Here is a 17,540-nt window from a genome sequence, read left to right as displayed (position 1 = left end):
GTTTTTTTACATTCCCCAGAGAACCAAATTCACGGGTTTTGTGGTAGGCATGGTTAAGAAGTACATTCGGCTGGATAAATCCATTTACGTTTTATCCTGCATTAATGTCAAGATTGTCAAACTAAGCAAAGGTGAATGAATAAACTTGGATGCCCAACAACTCATTTAGATTGCAGATTTCTTTTTCTATTCCAGTGTAATTGAATACCCCAAAGAGGGTTAACACTCTTGGTTTCTATAAGCTGTGGAAACACAAGCTCTGCATGTTCAGTGTACCCAAATCATTGGATGCTGGATCCTTATCAAACACCTGTTGGGTATTAAAGGCTAACTTAAATATGTCAATTTCCACTAAAACTTTTCTCTACTTTTTATTTGCATTATTTCACCAGATGTAACTAACTTCCAAAGGGTTCACGATCCTACAAATGCACTAATTTAAGGCTATATTTAAAGTAAACACTTTTATCAAAAAGCCATGTCAGTTACTCCAAGCATGTGTTTCTTATGTACAGTGGTGACAACGCCAGTTGGTGTCTGGCTCATGGATGGTGCGTAGCAGTGTGTATGCTGCTGGTCAGGTTTCACTGCTACATGTCCTCACTGCATCCCAACTATGCAGACGGGCAATGCGTTATGACCGGGCACACCATCCATTCCTCTGTCACAACATGCTTCAAAGTTACGACTGAGCCCTTGCAACCATGTAAGACAGGTGATCTCTACACAACGCTGGATCTGGTTTACAGGCACTACTTAGAAACAATATTAATGCAGAGATTTGCTATAACACGTGTTATAGTGGACTGATTGAGGCTTATTATGAATTCCAATACTGTTCTTGCCAAGACACGCCCTGCGTAGCATTCAAGCACTAGGATTGGCCAGGCGTCCATGCTTGCGCGTTCAGGTCCTATTTTCGGACCAATGGGGCTATCCTGAGCGGGCATTTGATCAATGAAGTTTGTGTCACTGTTCCAGCTATTTCAACTGTCCAGCAGAATCCAGTGTGCAAATCTGTGTTGGCATTGTGTCCTCTTCCATCTATATACAGTGAATGCGGTAGTTCTGTAGTGAAAGTGTTTCTTAAGCAGGGCTGTCTACTACTAGGCTACATGTCTTTCCATGTACCTAAATATTTTTTGTGTTAATCTTAGATATGAGGCTAACACACTGTGTTGCATTTGTTGGCATATTTGTAAATGGGTTGTGTAGCTTCTGACTGTATAAACAGGCAAATTGTCATCTGTAACTACATGTCCAACTGGACTCAGTGTTCAATGACTCTCTGCAGTCTAAAAGTAATGGGGCCAGTGGCGTCAAACAAAGTGTTTGTCAGATTGTTGAACACAGTCTAAAAACCCCAACCCACGCCTTTCCAATGTCGGAGTTAGGGCAGCTGTGCCAAACAATTTTTGTAACTTTACAAAACTGTCAATCTAACATTCATACCCACTTCACGCAGAAATTGGCCAGCTGTGCACATGTGATAAATTAGGCAGGATTTGAAGCTCTTTTTTAATTCTTCACACAACTTCTTCAGTCCCTTTTCGTATGAGCAAACAAGTGCAACACCAATAATGCTGTTGAGGAGATACACATAAGTATGTGCGCTTCTGTCCTAATTATTATTTTTTTTTATTCCAGACTTGTGTCTTGCCCCTCTCTCAACCCACCTTCGAGTGCATCTATTTTGAACAGCTATAAACACTCTTGCCTTTGGACATGGTCAGTCTATACTTTGTAGAAGCTACGTTGTACCTGGCCTTAAATACATAATGAAAGGTTTTCAGCTCATTAAACCATCCGCATGCACATAATGCTGACTTGAAGATTTGTCCCTCAGAAGAAATGAGCAGCATACCATACTTTTGTAGTCTAATTTTTTTTTATAGTCTATCTCGCATTATTATCATTATTGTCATGAATAAATACCCACAGTCAAGTCTGAATGCTTTCATGGAATCATTCTGTAGAAACAAATGGGATTCATGATTTTATTTCACTCCTGCCTACATTAAGCAACTGCACAAAATGTACTTTACTCTGTTTAGTAAGACAACTTCACGCCTAAGTTAGTTCCCATTTATGCATTCATTCATGCTCTGGCACTAAAGAAATGCTCCAGAAAATTACATTTTCTATAGCTTTGCAAAGTGTGACATGCTAAATTTACTATCTCCAAGAAAATAATACAACAGTCAGAGGAGAAAATACAGCTGGTTCCTATATTTGCAGTTGGATAGGGTGGCCTTTGCTTACACTGCAGCCCTCATCTCCCTCCCTTTCCAGCCTCTCCATATCTTTCCCATTCACTTCTTCTACTGTCTCAGCCTCTCCACCACCCCCCTCCATGGGTTCTTTGAAAGTGTTTTCCTGGTAAGGCGCAGGGAGCGGAGAGTGAGTGGAGGCCTCTCCTTTCTGAGAACCGGCCCCGCTAACATGGTTTATAGCTGCCCAGAGACAGTATCAGACATGTATGTGAATCAGGGAGGGAGACTGCAAAAAGGAGGGAGGACGAGAGAGAAGGGGGAGAGAGGAAGGGAGTGAGAGAGGGAGCATGAAGGGAGGAGTTTGCAAAAATGCCAAGCAGCCAGCAGGCAGTTAAAGTGAGGCCAGGGAGAGGAGAGAAAAGGAGGGAACAAGAAAAAAAAAACTCTCTCTGGGTTTGTTGAATTATTTCTGCTGCAAGTTGAGAAACGTTTTGCCTCCATTCCAGGGGAACGAAACAGATTTTTACTTACATTTTGTCTCAGAAAGTGTACTTTCATCTATCACTCCAAGTTGTACTGACGCCATATGTGCACCACAAAGCTAGACAAGTGTTTGTTTAACAGCCAAAATCCATTCTAACAAACAATTTTTCAATGTAGTAACAATAATGTTAATACTCTATTTAAAGCATATCCTGTTTCATGGCTGAAACAACTCTAAAAGAAAGTAAACAGCTTTAATACAGGGTGATGTGGATTTAATTTTTTATGGACATAGAAATTAAACACGATATGTCCCGTAGATCTCAAGAGCTTGCACTCGACAATGCACTTCTTTGGTCCCCCAACAATACACCCGGAGAATGTAAAGTCAATCGGATGAACAGTTCTCGAAAACATCAAAGGACAAACATACATACATACATACATACATACATATTGTACATACATACATACATACAGACACACTGTACATACAGACAGACACAGACAGACAGACAGATACTCTACACAAAACACTTGTGTGCAGGTGAGTGCTGCATCAGTAGAACAGAGTCCATTATACTGCAGTCCATCTTGGACAAATATTCACACTAATATGATGTAATCGGCCAACCCAGTAGTTTCTTACTATGTCATTTTAGAAAGAAGAAAAGCTGAGGCATTTGCATCTTTTGGCCAACAAGACATCTGCACTTTGCATTTTGCTGAAAAGCATTGCAACATTTACATGCACTAGAGTAGACGGGTTGTTGTCGACATTCCGCAGTAACCTTTTTTTGGGGGGGGCATATTTAGCCTTTATTTGAATAGGACAGCAGAAGACATGAAAGGCGAGAGAGAGGGGACTGACATGCAGCAAAGGGCCGCAGGTCGGAGTCGTACCCAGGCATGCTGCGTTGAGGAGTAAACCTCTACATGTGGGCGCCTGCTCTACCAACTGAGCTATCCAGGCACCCAGTAACCTGATTTCTTGAATGTAAATGAGAAACCTGGTTTCCTTAATCTGTGTAAGGGATTAAGTAAATAAACAGTTAACAGATACATTTCTGCTAAAAACAAAACAAAACTTCAAAATCTTTGGCAATCTGTACACTTAACTGGGTTTCAAATGAGAGTTTTACATGCATGCATTTGCATGACAAAGACTTTAGACTGAGACAGTATTGCTGTAGCAGCAGTGTGGGGTAAAGAAAGTTATCTAGCTAAATCTAGCTGTATACAAATTAAATCCAAATGTCCGACTAAAACTCACACCGGCCTGACAGAACCTCCTGTAATTGTTCGAAAATTATCTAAAAAATGCTTTTACAGTAGAAACAAACTGGACCCTGGTTCAATTTGAAACCAAAACTACTTTATGTCATCAGACCAAGGTTCGGCTGTTTGGTCCGGACTGTGGTCCGCAGGAGGTTTCACACGTGTAATTTTGGTTCTGATTTTCGGACCAAAAGAGGTAGGTGGGAGAGGGCATTTAAATAAAAAAGTCTGAATAAGAGACTAATAATAAAAGAGTTATAACATTACTGAATATGAGTAATTTTGCACACACGATAACAGTTAGAAGAGTCCGCTTATCTCTGCTGTATCTTCCATTTGATACTGGGGGATTAAAATGTCCAAATCTTTATTAGTAATTTTTAGCAACACAATTGAGAACTATAATGTTCTATTTTTCTTCTGGAGATGCTCTGTCTTGGATGGACATCGAGTCCGGTTCTTTTAAGGTAACATTGCATTTGTACCTGTATTCAGCCAAGCTAAAGTACTTAAGAACACATACTGCTCATCCTATAGTTCTTAATATGGTCAATGTATGGTGTGAGGTAAACGAATATATGAACATATTGGACTCTCTGTCACTATTCAGCCCAGGGTGAGGCAATGTTTCATTTACACCAGGCAAGCTGGATGCAGGATTTCAGATATGGGTAAAGAAAGGAATAAGTAAGTAATTGACCTCTTTAAAGAGGGAGTCTAATAATGACCTTTCAAGAAATCTCTAAGTTAAGTCTAAGTATCTCCAAGTGAGGAACTTTATTTCTCCTATGCAAAACCAATTGGTTGGGATTGCTGCACTCTCATCCTTAAAAGAATCTGCATCTGGCTCTAAAGAAACATCGATAGTTAGACTTGAGACATGGCGGGCGGACTTAAAAAAGGACATTTCAGAAAACCATGGAAGAAAAAAAACAGCAAACTTTTGAACTAATTTTAAACTACTTCAATATAATTGCCTGATGCAGACATACACAACTCCTGTTAAATTGAATAAATACAACAGTAATATACCTGACCTTTGTTTTAAATGCAATGAGGCTAAAGGAACATTTAGCCTCAGAGTGGCATGGCAAACAAGAATCTCAAGTTTTGTGTTGACAGCATTTACCATGGCCGAGATATGCAAAGGTTTGTGTTTGGTCGCTAGCTACAAAAATGTGTTTGTTCCTTATCTGCGCTTTTTTTAACTGAGCAAAATCATTTCGATAACTTTTTGTCACGGACAAAACCCTAGGATGTAGGTTTTGCATATTTCATGATTGTGTGAAAAAGATTCTTCACGGAAATGGCCGTGGCCTATGTAGGGTGATTCAAGTTGATTCAAGGAACGAGTGGATGTAAGGTTTTTAATATGCGCGATGTGTAATGTGGGAGTTATAGGTCTATCCTTGATTATAGCGCCACCTAGTGGTCCACATGTGTAATTTTTGGTATGTGAGGTCTATGACGCATTGTACATCTACCCTGATGAATCCAAACGTGGTTCCAATAGATCATGCCCACTTTGAAGAATCAGTACACCATTGTAGGCGTGGCTTCAGGAGTGGCCCTAGATGGTACCTGCCAAATTTTGTAAAAATCTGATGAGGTGTTTGTGAGAAATAAACTTTTCGTATTTGTGGCGCCCCCTAGAGAACAATCTTCGCCAAATTTGTTGGCGAGCCTCAGAGGGTAATGCCAAAGAAAAATCTAAAGACCAATCCTGAAAATGGCACAGCCCCACCATGCACGGTTTAGGCTGTAGCGACACATTTACTAACGGAAAAATAATATTAAATGGGATTACAATAGGGTTCCCAGCACCCCTGGTACTGGGATCTGCGCGTCCTTGCATACGCGTGATCCCAGCCCCCTCGGGCTAGGACCCCTAATTAATGCTAAATTACTTATGGTCAAGTTTCCTCGAAAATTCAGCTACATGTTCAAGGATGGACGTTGGGATTAAACCTGTAACTTGGTCAACCTCCCCGATCACCAGGCGCTGGTTCTGCCCCTCGATACCAAATGTTAGAATCCCTGCGAATATTAAATGGGCCACACTAACAATAGCTCTATTCACACAACGTCCAGGGCCTCGGTTCTTTCAGGGGAATGAAGATGATATTTGTAAAATTTGGCTTGACCATTTCTAATCTACAATGCACTTTTGGTGCTAAGCCAAAGTGCCCTTCCTTCAGCCACTACCCTGCCACCCACCCCCCTCTCAGGGTTTCATTTGGTTCTTCTGGCCCTGTCTCTCCATATCACAGACACAAACGCCTGCTGCCCAACTGGTTTGTTTCACGGTCTATCAAACCACATGGATACTGTTGTCCTCCTCACCTGCCTCTACTGGAGAAAGTTAAGGCCTTCACTTTTAGTTTGTATTACATTATTGGCATGGAGATCTCTCATAGACAACCTGAGGCATTTGTGCTGCAGCTATGATAAGGATGATATGGGAAAAAATTATATATCACAATATTTTTGACCACATACATCAATGTCGATATTGCGGGGATATTGTAGAGTTGACTATTGGTGCTTTCACAAAATATTAATAATTTTGATAAATAATCACCAATAAAGTGGATACAATGAATAAGTGGGTAAAGGCAAATAATAAAACAGCTAGTAAGTCTGGTAAGTTCAGAAAATTACATGCAGCCTTTAAAACCAAGAAAAGACAACACTTATGCCGTATCAGAATATTACAATATCCAAATTTTAAGATGACATCTAGCCTCATATATCGATATATTGCCCATCCCTAGCTATGATATTCCATGTTTTGAAGGACCTTTCATAAAAAAATAAAATAAAAACAGAAACAGAAAGTTGAATTTAAAATAATGAATTTGAATGAGGCTCAGTGTACTGTGTTGTACAAGATGAATAACCGTTTAGCTCAACCAGAGGTAATTCAGAGTTCACAGCCTACGTGCTCAGAGTGGTACTTGGCCCATCTGTCATAAAAAAAACCACCGGGGAATTGCAGAGAATACAGTTTGACAGGGGAGGAATGTGTTGTTGTATATGAAGAATGATATAAAAACTTTTATTAATCTTTTGGCCCTTTGCATCTTTTCCTCTGGCATCGCATACAAGGAAGCAATAAATTAACCAGCTGAAGCCAAAAGCAAGGGAGTGCTAATGAGGAGAAAATTATGGAAATCTTGTGTGGAAGAATTTTGGTAACAAATCAAAGTTTTTACTCGAAGTTAAGCTTGCTAAGGTCAACCACTCCAATCCAAGTTTATGTTTAAGTTGGACGCTGTCGCAGCTGAAAGCAGGCGCTTACCATTATGAATAAATATGACGTGCCTTTTTTCCCCCAAACTCACAGGAGTAAAGTGAGGTGTGAAAGAACAGAGCAGCTATCTCTGATTAAAACATGTGATTGCATTCCCTGAAATGTTTAATAACTCTGTTTGCATAAAATACAAAACACACCTGTTAAAACATTTCTTTTTCACTCAGATATCTAATATCTCTAACTTGGCAATTGCACAGTTGACAACAGTACTTGCAGCCCCTCCTGCCTGTGAATCTTTTACCCATAGTTGATTAGAGGGTCAATAACAAGTCATAGCAAAGGACAGTCAAGCATTTTTGGGAAGATAATCCCAGAAGCAGTTTGGATGCCAAAGACACATGTTCATGTTGAATGTAAAGGGGGGCCACACAGACGGACAGAATCAATGCCAGACCTGTACAGGAGAGTCCAGTAAGTAGATGGATTAGTCCTTTATTATACAGCAGAGAGTTTGGTTAGCTGTGCTTCCAAAGAGGTAAGGCTTATGACGTGTTTTAAGTATAGATTAAAGGGTCAGCTCGAGGTCACTGCCAAATGTGAGAGCCCTATCAAAACTCCCAGGGTGGTTGACCAGCAACACACCAACTGCACCAACTAACAGCCAATAGCTGTTTTTAAACCTGTGTTGATGGTCTGGTCCTGTATTCAAAACGGTGTCAAAAAAAGAAAAACTATAACTGTTTTGATTAAAAAATACATAAAACTTGATGTAAAAATAAATAAATCACACCTCCCAAGAATAAAGAAAGATCCAGAAATATTTATAAAAGCACAACACATGGTATAAATTAGCTTTCTGCATACCAGGGGCTTACTAACAAAATACAATTGAACATGTTGGAATAATATATTATGTACGACTCTTCAATTATAATTTTGAAAAGGGCAGCATTTGTTTTGAAGAAAAATAAACACCTTTATACAGCAAAAGGTTTCTTTGAAAAACTCACAATAAGTGCTCCAAGTGCCAGCTTTATAATTTAGATACACCACACTGTAATAACAAAAAGGCTCTGTTGTTAATTTACATACTGAGAAATCAACTTTTTGTCCTGGTCTCTCAGACAAATAGAACTCCAACTTTATGTATGATATTGCAACACTATATTTTAAGGTCACCTTAAATTTTAAAATGATATCGGTCTACAAGCGCATTGTCATCCTCTACAATATGTGACGTAAATGGCAGTTACCGTGCAGCTACGCTGCTGAGAAAAACCATGTGACAGAGCATCATATATACAAGAAGGCTCTTACCTTGAGACGACTCGGGCCTTGGAGCAGCAGGGAGGGGTCGCTGGGACCTGGGTTGACTCGATGAGAGCGCCATCTTCACGGGGCCCACATACTCGACAAACGTCCCTGGGAAGTCGCCTCTCTGTTTGGTGCGCTCGTTGTACCCGAGGAGCCAGCCCAGGCGCTCAGGCTGCTCCACGCAGCCCTCCTGGTAGTTCTCCATGGACAGCAGAGAGGCCTTGCTGACTGTCAGAAGGTCCCCAGGCTGCAGATCCAGGTCCTCTTCCTGGTCCTTGGTAAATGCGTAGAGCGCAAGGTATTGAAAACCTTCCATCGCCATTTTGTTAGGGAGGCAAAAATCAAAATGGCCGCTGAATAGAGGATTAGATGGTGCAGCCCGAGTCCCACTGCAACAACAGAGGTTCGCCTATACAGAAATCCTCCTCAGAAACCAAAAAGGCTGTTGAGTCACTAAACTCTGGTGTTGGTGTTGGTACGGTGGCTTAGGGGGTCGGGGGAATGAGGGGAGGAGAGGGAGTCACCCAAAGCTTAGAAGCATTTTCAAAAGTCGATAAGGTAGTGTTCTGCTGCTGCTATGTCTGCAGAGGCAGCGGTTTCAGACCTGACCGGTGTTGGTGAACTGGTGCACTTTCCTCAGCTTGATACCCCGGTTGAGCCAGATGATGGAGCAGAGGGAGAGCGTTGGCAACATGCTCTTTCAAGCAGCGAAAACCTGCTGGCTGTGGCTATTGGAGCAGCCTGGTAAAAGATTTTGCCAGTCGAGGGCCCTGCGTCGTTGACTCTCCGCGGTCAAATGAAGTTGTCTGATTGGCGGAAGAGCGGGAAGGTCTTTAATCCTCTTCGGTTCTCTCAGGCTACCACATGTTCTGGACAAGGATTGTGACCGACCTGCAGGACACGAAACACCCCAAAAAATGAAGAAAAGGAAAAGAATATAACAAAAAACAAAAACTACAATCATGAAAAATACAAATTAATTGCCAATACATCGTTGTTTGTATTCGATAAATACCATAAGTGAAGCGGCACATATCTATGTGAAACAAAGCTTAAAGCGGTGCAAGAAAATGGCGAACTGCGGCAGCTCCATGCACTTGTGCATTCTTCAGTTAGGACAGAGAGATCGGATGATGCTGCTGCGTCATGACCAACAGCAGACTGGGTCCCTGGACAGCCTCCATTCCCTCCAATCTACATTTACAGCCTGAACGGATGCATCACAGTTTCCACAGGAACGAGAAGTTTCACTGTGAAATACACGTCCCTCCAACTTACACAACAACACGTGCGATTAGCGGCATCCAAAGAAATTCATGCAAAATGGCGAAGAAAATGTTTTCGCAATATGAGCATGCAAAGAAAACTAACCTGCATCACGGGTATAGGGCAGAAACATGCAGACCCCTTTGCAACAGTTCCCTCTCCGTAGGAGAGAAAAAAGGCAGCTCTGTGTTACCTCAGAAATATTCCCTACTTCATTCTGTCAAAATAGCTAAATCATACTTTGCCAAGTCTATTCAAGATGAGAATACCGAAATGCACAGTCAAAGCCTGGCACAATATCAGAAAATACCACTTAAAAGCAAATGTTTTCAAGCATAATATCACGCTACTTTTAGCCAATTGTATCATAGTTTCTATATACAGCAAAAAGGTCATTCATGGACCCATAACAAATATTCTTTGATGAAGATGATTGCAAGTGCAAGTAAAAGTGCGCAATTATCACCGTATAACTAACAGCAACATAACAGTTTTAAAAGGCTGGATTTTATCATTATAAAAAGGTTGTAGTAAACCAAATTAATCAAATCTATCAGACACACAATTAGAAAAATCCTAATTTAGGGTGCTGGGCACACTAGATTATTATATCCAGAGCAAAATATGGAAAGATAATGTATCTTTTTTGGCCATTTAAGATTTGAGCAGGGAGGGGGGAGGGGCAATAAAATAAAAATGCTAAAAAGTTAAAATTCAAAATGGCAACTATACTGAGAGATGAGACAGGGAGCGAGGAAGAGAGAGAGCGAGATTAGGGTTTCCAGATTAAGTACATCTGTGGACCAACCAATGGTCCTGTTAACTCTCTAGACGGGATGAAGGGATGTCAGTGAGCAGATGGAGCAGGTAGAGAGGGATGGTGAAAGAGACAGGAAGGTGGATGGAGGTTCTGGTCTTGTATGGCAGGAGTGAGAAAGTACTTGGGGCAATTTCCCGAAACATCCAAATCCAAATAATCATAGGCCTGGTTCGTGAGGCCCGATGTTGTGCAATCATTTCATTAACGTTCCTGAATGGACAATGTTTTGACTGATGCATTGCCTAAATAATGCATTGCCTAAATAAAATTAGGTGAGAACATAAAAAAAAATCCACCTAAACCTCCGGTTTGCATCTTTGTAAGCTAAAGTGCATGCTTCCGAACCTTGGTCTAGATTTTCCTCTCTCCCCACGACATTTTGAAAGCGAATGTACTGTACATTCACTGCAGACCATCGTGAGTAACAATATCATCTTTTTTTATAAAAGGTTTAAGAGTTATCGTGACAACAGGATGCAGCAGAGTGCAACACTCACCCCACTTTTGGTTCAGAGAGAAGCAGGACAGGCTCAGCGAGACTCTCGGTCCAACATCCTTCGAGCCGAGAAGCAAGAGGTGCCAGGCTAGACACGTGGCACTGGCATACCCAACCACAGCCCGCAATCCTCACACCACCATAACCCCCCCTCCACCCCCCCACCCCAACCCTAAACCCACCCTCCCTCCTCTCTCCACCTGCTCTCCAATCCCACCCCCCCCCCAAACACACACAGAGTCCTGCCTCCAACTGGCAGCCACCCCCAAACACACACAGAGTCCTGCCTCCAACTGGCAAACCCCCCCCCATCCTCAGCCAGCGAAAAAGTCCACTCGTTTTTCCAGTTGCCATGTTTGATTTGTTTGCAGTCAGAGCGCTGCTGCAGAAAAGAGGCAAAAACAAGATGAAGACGAAGTAAAAGAAAAAGCAGTGCGCAGGGAACGCTCTTATTCAGAAATCCTTTTTTATTATTTAGTTCCAGAGCAGAAAAAGTCGTACGAGGTGAGAGAAGTGTCATCTCTGTTACAGTCCTGGTCTGATACTGTTGAAGGAGCTCACAGTTCAGGGCAGCAGCAGCAGCTGGCAAGCTCAGCGTCACTGGATCCATCCTTTTTTAAGACTTTTTATTTAGTCAGAGCAGAGAGAGCGACAGAAAGCAGTGAAAAAAAAAACTGAGACTGAGAGACGGAGCACTTCGCTATCAGCGAGTCCAAACGGCTGAGGGAGACCACAGGAAAATAATTAATGAATAGGCAGCAAGTAACTCACTGTTGCTAGAGAGAGGGAAAGCTAATCCTGCACTCTGATTGGCTGCAGCTCTGGCCATGTGCTCCCCAGTCACTAGAGAAGCCGGGCAAATCAAGGAAATGTTCTAATATTAGAAAATGTATCTAGGCAGTGATCAAACAACTGACCCAAACAACCCTACCTTTTCCCACACACTTGACTTTTTTCATCTTTGCAACCGTCACGACTGCTTATCTGGGATGAAATGATGCTTTAAATCAAATGGAACTGACACAGGAGGATGATGATGAAAACATAACATGGAAAAACTGAAGGCTGTGTGTGATTGGAGAGAACTTAATGAGTCATGTTGAAGTCGTGCAATGAGATGAAAGGAGATGATGTTTGTTTTGCTGAATTAACAGGATGATAGACGTCATAACTATATGCACTAAAAGAAAGAAAAATACATTCTGGCCTTTATAAAAGACAAGCACTGTGAGAAACTATGACAACATTCACTCCTATATATATATATATATATATATATATACACTTCCACAGTGATTGTAAGTCATTCTTTTGATTTCATATTTGTTATTTATTTTAAAGACATTTAACTGTGGGAGAAAGCGAGACCTAGATTGAACTCAAAATGGCATCTAGATTTTCCTCTGCTGTCTGCAGACATCAAAGGACTCTTGATGCGTTTAGTCAGCCAGTGGAGCTCTGACCTGTTCATTATACACCAGTATGCATAATGTAAAATGGCAAATAGGCTATTCAGAGCATCACTAACACAGTCAAGTCAGACAGGAACTGTTGACATAGCTTGAAGACCAACAACCCATCTCTGCTTATGTGTTTAATCAATTGTTGATTTTATTTTGGTTATACTACGCTTGCTTTGTTTGTAATAGATATTGATTTGAACTAAAATATTATTTTACTGCTTTTTTTAATATTAATTTGAAAACTATTAGGTATTTAGTTATTCATTTATACATACAATAACCTGCACTAAGAATTGAAAAAATTTGTTGATAAACTGATTTTTTTGATTGGCAAAAAAAAGAAAAAGAATAACAATTATTGATTAATTAATTTGATTTTCCGAGCAAAAATGTCAAACATTGATGGGTCCAGCTTTTCTCTGTTTTATGGTAAATATATTTGGGTTTTGGACTGTTGGTCAGACAGAACAAAACATAAATTAGACATTTTTCTCTATTTTCCAACGTTGCATAAGCTTAGTCTGGATCAATGGAAGTACATATTCAGGATAAATCACGCTGAAACTGGCAAGTTTTGAAGAAAATTTGCATCGTGCAACAAGGCAGTCCTGCTTGGTTCTTTAGGTGAATGATTGTAAGGATGTACAGAGAATATGTTTACAGCATTTTCTCTCTAACTGGGACATTTTGGGATCGGTTGGTGGGATTACTGTGGACAAAGTACACTTGGCGATACACTGGTAAGAGTAAATGAGGTTTAACCATGCATCCAGTTAATTTAAATAGCTCACCTTACTGTTTGGTGTGAACAGTTAACGTCATTTAATATTGTATGTGGCGTTTCTTTAGCGGGGTGCAAATGTTCCACCAAAACAAGTTCCTTCCCGAGACTATTTTGCAGAGCCACCGTCGCTGCGTCTGGAGCTTAGCGTCGCCCAAGACGATTGTGATTGGTTTAAAGAAATGCAAACAACACAGGCCGTTTTTTTCTCCTATCCTAGAATGTATGTGTGGTGTAGCCAAACCTGGTGTAGCCAACCTGGAGATAGCTCTAGCAATGCAAGACTTTGTCAGCTAAACGATTAATCATGACAGTAACTGGTAGATAAATTAAAAGTATATATATATATATATATATATATATATATATATATATATATATATATAATGTATATACTATACTACATATTAGAAGTGAGAGATATGGATAAAATCTTTTGACACATTGTATGTGATTTTATAATGAGATAATGAAAGGACAGTATACCATGTTATTGTACATTAATTAACTTTAATTAGCTCTTAATTAATCAGTTATCTGTGATGGATAAACTATATACACTGTTTCTTACCTCAAGCTTTTCAAGTCATTTCTGTACCGACTTACTGTATATAGGCTGCCGAAAACTATATATCCGAAACAAGGTTATATCAGCCGATATATTGGCCTGGACAACTTATCGGTCTAGCTCTATATATTAAATATGAAATTAGCTACATAAAAAAACTCCTCAATATATGTAGGCCTATGTAATTTATTCCTCCTGTCAATCTATCACCCATCTATCGGCTACCAATGCAGATGAACAAGTTTCTCTGAAAACCTGAGGGTGTTGTACATCTTCTTTTCACCTTTCACCCTACCGCATCAATCATTATCATCAGTCACATGTATGTATGTAGGTCTGTGTAATTAGGTGAACCCATCATTTTGACTATTTCTTTGAAAGTTTAAAAGGGAAACAAATGCCTTTGCAATTCCAAGTCCAAATGTCAGCAGCAGTTCACCCCACGGTTGGGATTATTTTTCAAAAAGAGCTGATGGGTTATAGAGTTGGTTTTTTTTTATTAAAAAAAAAGGATGAAATTGATTGCTGTATGCCTCAGGGACACAGTTAATGTATGTCATGCATCAAGAAGAGAAATAATGCTGTTTTCTGTTGTCCTCTAAGTGACTTTCACCAAGGCAACTACATGCATTGTATAAAACATTTACGTGGACACAGAGTTATTGCTTTAAAGTGTATGTATGCATAGGCCCTGCTGGCGAGGAGCTGACTACAGAGCCACCACGCATGCAGCCTGGCCTCGGGCCATCTGTCCACATGGAACTGAAAAATCTACTGCGCCACAGGCAGCGAGGACAGGCCAACAACACAGGAGCTTGTGAGGACTACTTTTGCAGCATAAGATGGGGGTTTAGGCATTTTATGATTTAAGTTATGTTCACCTGAATTCTATCTGTCCTTAACGACGCTGAAAAGCTCCCTTCGCTGAGTAGAAACATCTGCTACAAAGATTATGTAGCACTGAAACGGCACTGTTCTGAAAAGTCAACTATACCACGAGGCTATACAGTTTAAGAGGACTCACTGTATTTATCAGAAGATATAAGACGCAGGCAATTCAGCGCCTCAGCTAGTTTCAAACTGCTACCCTAAGTCCATGCAACCACAGATACATTTAAACATTTTGACTGCAACAAAGATATCAAATATGATAAACCTGCAAAATCTGCACCAGTTGAAAATTACCACAAGCCACATGTAATTGGTTAATATGCCTCATGCTTTACGCATGCCCATTTACCCCTCACAAGTGTACTATAAATGCATAAACCTGCATTTCAACCAATCTGTTACTACTGTGAAACACAGCTTTTATTTGGTAGTAAGTAATTCAAATTAAGTGGCACCTACATCAAATTAATGTAACTTGCCAAGTGATGCATTTCTCTGGCTTTCAGTCTACCACTTGACATTCTGATACAATAAAAATGTTCTATGATGGAAATATTATTCCTGGATCATGGGCAAAGGCAGAGGGGAAAAAAAGTCAATAAGTCAGTGACATGTTCCCAACTCCTGTCAGCACTTCACAGCCATTGGTCACATCCAAGTGGAGGTTTCCAAAAAGTGTATTACAAGTGAATAACTAAATTTGTACCCAGGAGTCCAAATAGGCTCATTTATCTCCCGGAAAAAGTTAAGGAAATCATACTTTTGTTATTTATCAGATGTTTGGTTTTTCTTGGATACAAATCCCAGCTGAGCGTCTGCAGCATTTCTAGCAGAGCCACATCTAAACTGTCCTTAAAGTCGTACTCTGCTGCTGTTTCGGTCAAAAAAAAAAACAGTTATACTGGGTCCCCCCCCAGCTGAAGGACATATAACAAAAATAACCACAGCTGTACTGCATCTGGTGGAACTTTTTATTCAGCCTCTCTGAGAAGTGACACTTTGGCATTTTGAGAAAGCTCCACTGCTTTTGGAAGTAGTTTTAACGTAAGCCCTGGCTGCAAGTCATTCTGAGCATTTTAAGACATTTAGAATAAGAATGAAGGCTTTCTCACAAGTTGATGAAGCAGTATAATGGAGGATTGACGTTTGGTTGCATTATGCTGGATTCAGTAATTACGGGAGAGAAAGATGGGTCTCCACACAGCTGAGTGGCTCGTCTTATTATGCAAGTGGCACAATTTACATTAACTCCTTGATGCATGCTAAAATCCCCAAACCAGTGATGGATGTAACACATCATGTCAGGCCTTCAGCTGTGTTGGGCCTCCATACTGCACGGCCTCTTATAGTCTGCAGTCAATGTATTGTAATTATTGTGTCACATATACTACCAATGCTATACACACAGTACACAGTGCAATGCATGTTGGCCTATATGTTGTGTTTAAGACAGTAGCCTAAACTTTTTTTCCCCTCAATTTTATCAACCTCTAAACCTAAAAAATTACAATTGAATTTTAGCATTTAGCTAAGAAAAAAAAAACATCAACTTTGAACTCGGGGGTTTAAATTGTGCATAAATGGACAACTTTAAGAGCTACTAGCCGGTTTAAAAGTCCTCTTTCACCTTGTTAACTGGACATATTAAGAATGAACGACAGACATAAAAACAACAAAATAATTCAACTCTAAAGCAACTTCGGAAAAATAAATGTTAATGTTTCAGTAACTTCACAGGCTCAGCGTTTGAAACACGTCAACTGGCGACAAGCGCGAGCCCCGAGCAACACGCTGCAAGAGTAAATGTTAACGTTCACGTTACACAGTTTAGCTCAAACAAATAAAAAATGAACACGGAACAAATCTTGAGTTGAAACGTGTAAACCTATATGTCAATGGTTTAAACTAGGGCACAAGTCAACAGCATGAAGCTGCGTGCGCAAAGCACACTTGCAGCGCTTCCACCATTTTCCAGTACAGTGGCTGTACTGGAAATGTGCAATAACTTGGAAAAACTCACCCGCGGATATTTCTCGACTCTTCTCACTTTTGGCTGCTGTGCTTTAAACACTTCAAAGTAGCAGACAAGAGCCCGTGTGGTGTCTTTATCTGCGGACGATAGCTTCTTGGTGTGCAATACATTTCTAGCAAACCTTCTGTTCACTTATGGTTTCGCCTTCTTTCTTTCTCTCGCTCGCTCCTTCTTTCTTTTCCCGTTCATGACTCCCTGCTCCCCTACACAGCCATTTTCCAGCTCAGCACGGCGCAGGGAAGGGGAGTGCGTGGGAACTAATATAAAGAGCGCGGAAAGCGACGAACTCGAGCGGAAAAGTCCGAACGATTAGTGAGGGGTCACCAAATAGCCTCGGCCCACAATGGAAATTTGAACCTGACAATCTTAAACTGCAAGGCTGCTTTTTTCCCCCCAACCGACCGTATCCTTTAAGACCTCTTTTATTGCAAAGAATCCTGTTCATATGAAACAGACTGCATGCTAAATCCGCGTCTGATCCCATGTTGAGTTACATTAGGAACACGTTCTTATGTTCAGTTCCAGTCCCTTTTTACCATTAATATCTCACCTTTCTCTAAGCTTAAATATTATTTCAGCTCATCTACTTCTTCATACATTTCTAACACTGTGATTTAATATTGGAAAACAGTAAAAGGGACAACTGAAAAGGACAAAACTTGGATATTATCTGTGTATT

At 40.5% G+C, this 17,540-nt stretch overlaps 1 protein-coding gene across 3 annotated transcripts in view; it reads right to left on the bottom strand.

Annotated features, from left to right (window-relative positions):
* Positions 1-17,110, bottom strand: part of pik3r2 (phosphoinositide-3-kinase, regulatory subunit 2 (beta)) — a 38,363-nt gene extending 21,253 nt beyond the window's left edge. The window contains exons 1-2 of one of the 3 annotated variants that reach the window (XM_039815519.1): positions 16,850-17,110; positions 8,548-9,435 (exon numbers count right to left, since the gene is read on the bottom strand). In XM_039815519.1, the coding sequence (XP_039671453.1) occupies positions 8,548-8,866 (319 nt within the window). In that variant the 5' untranslated portion in view covers positions 8,867-9,435; positions 16,850-17,110. Of the gene's footprint in view, positions 1-8,547; positions 9,436-11,127; positions 11,252-16,849 lie in introns of those variants that run through there. The other 2 variants (XM_039815520.1, XM_039815521.1) reach the window with 2 other exon arrangements.
* Between the last annotated feature and the right edge of the window lie 430 nt (positions 17,111-17,540).

The sequence above is a fragment of the Perca fluviatilis genome, chromosome 11 (assembly GCF_010015445.1).
Source record: "Perca fluviatilis chromosome 11, GENO_Pfluv_1.0, whole genome shotgun sequence".
In the NCBI taxonomy this organism is placed as follows: Eukaryota; Metazoa; Chordata; class Actinopteri; order Perciformes; family Percidae; genus Perca; species Perca fluviatilis.
This window is presented reverse-complemented; position numbering and strand designations above follow the sequence as displayed.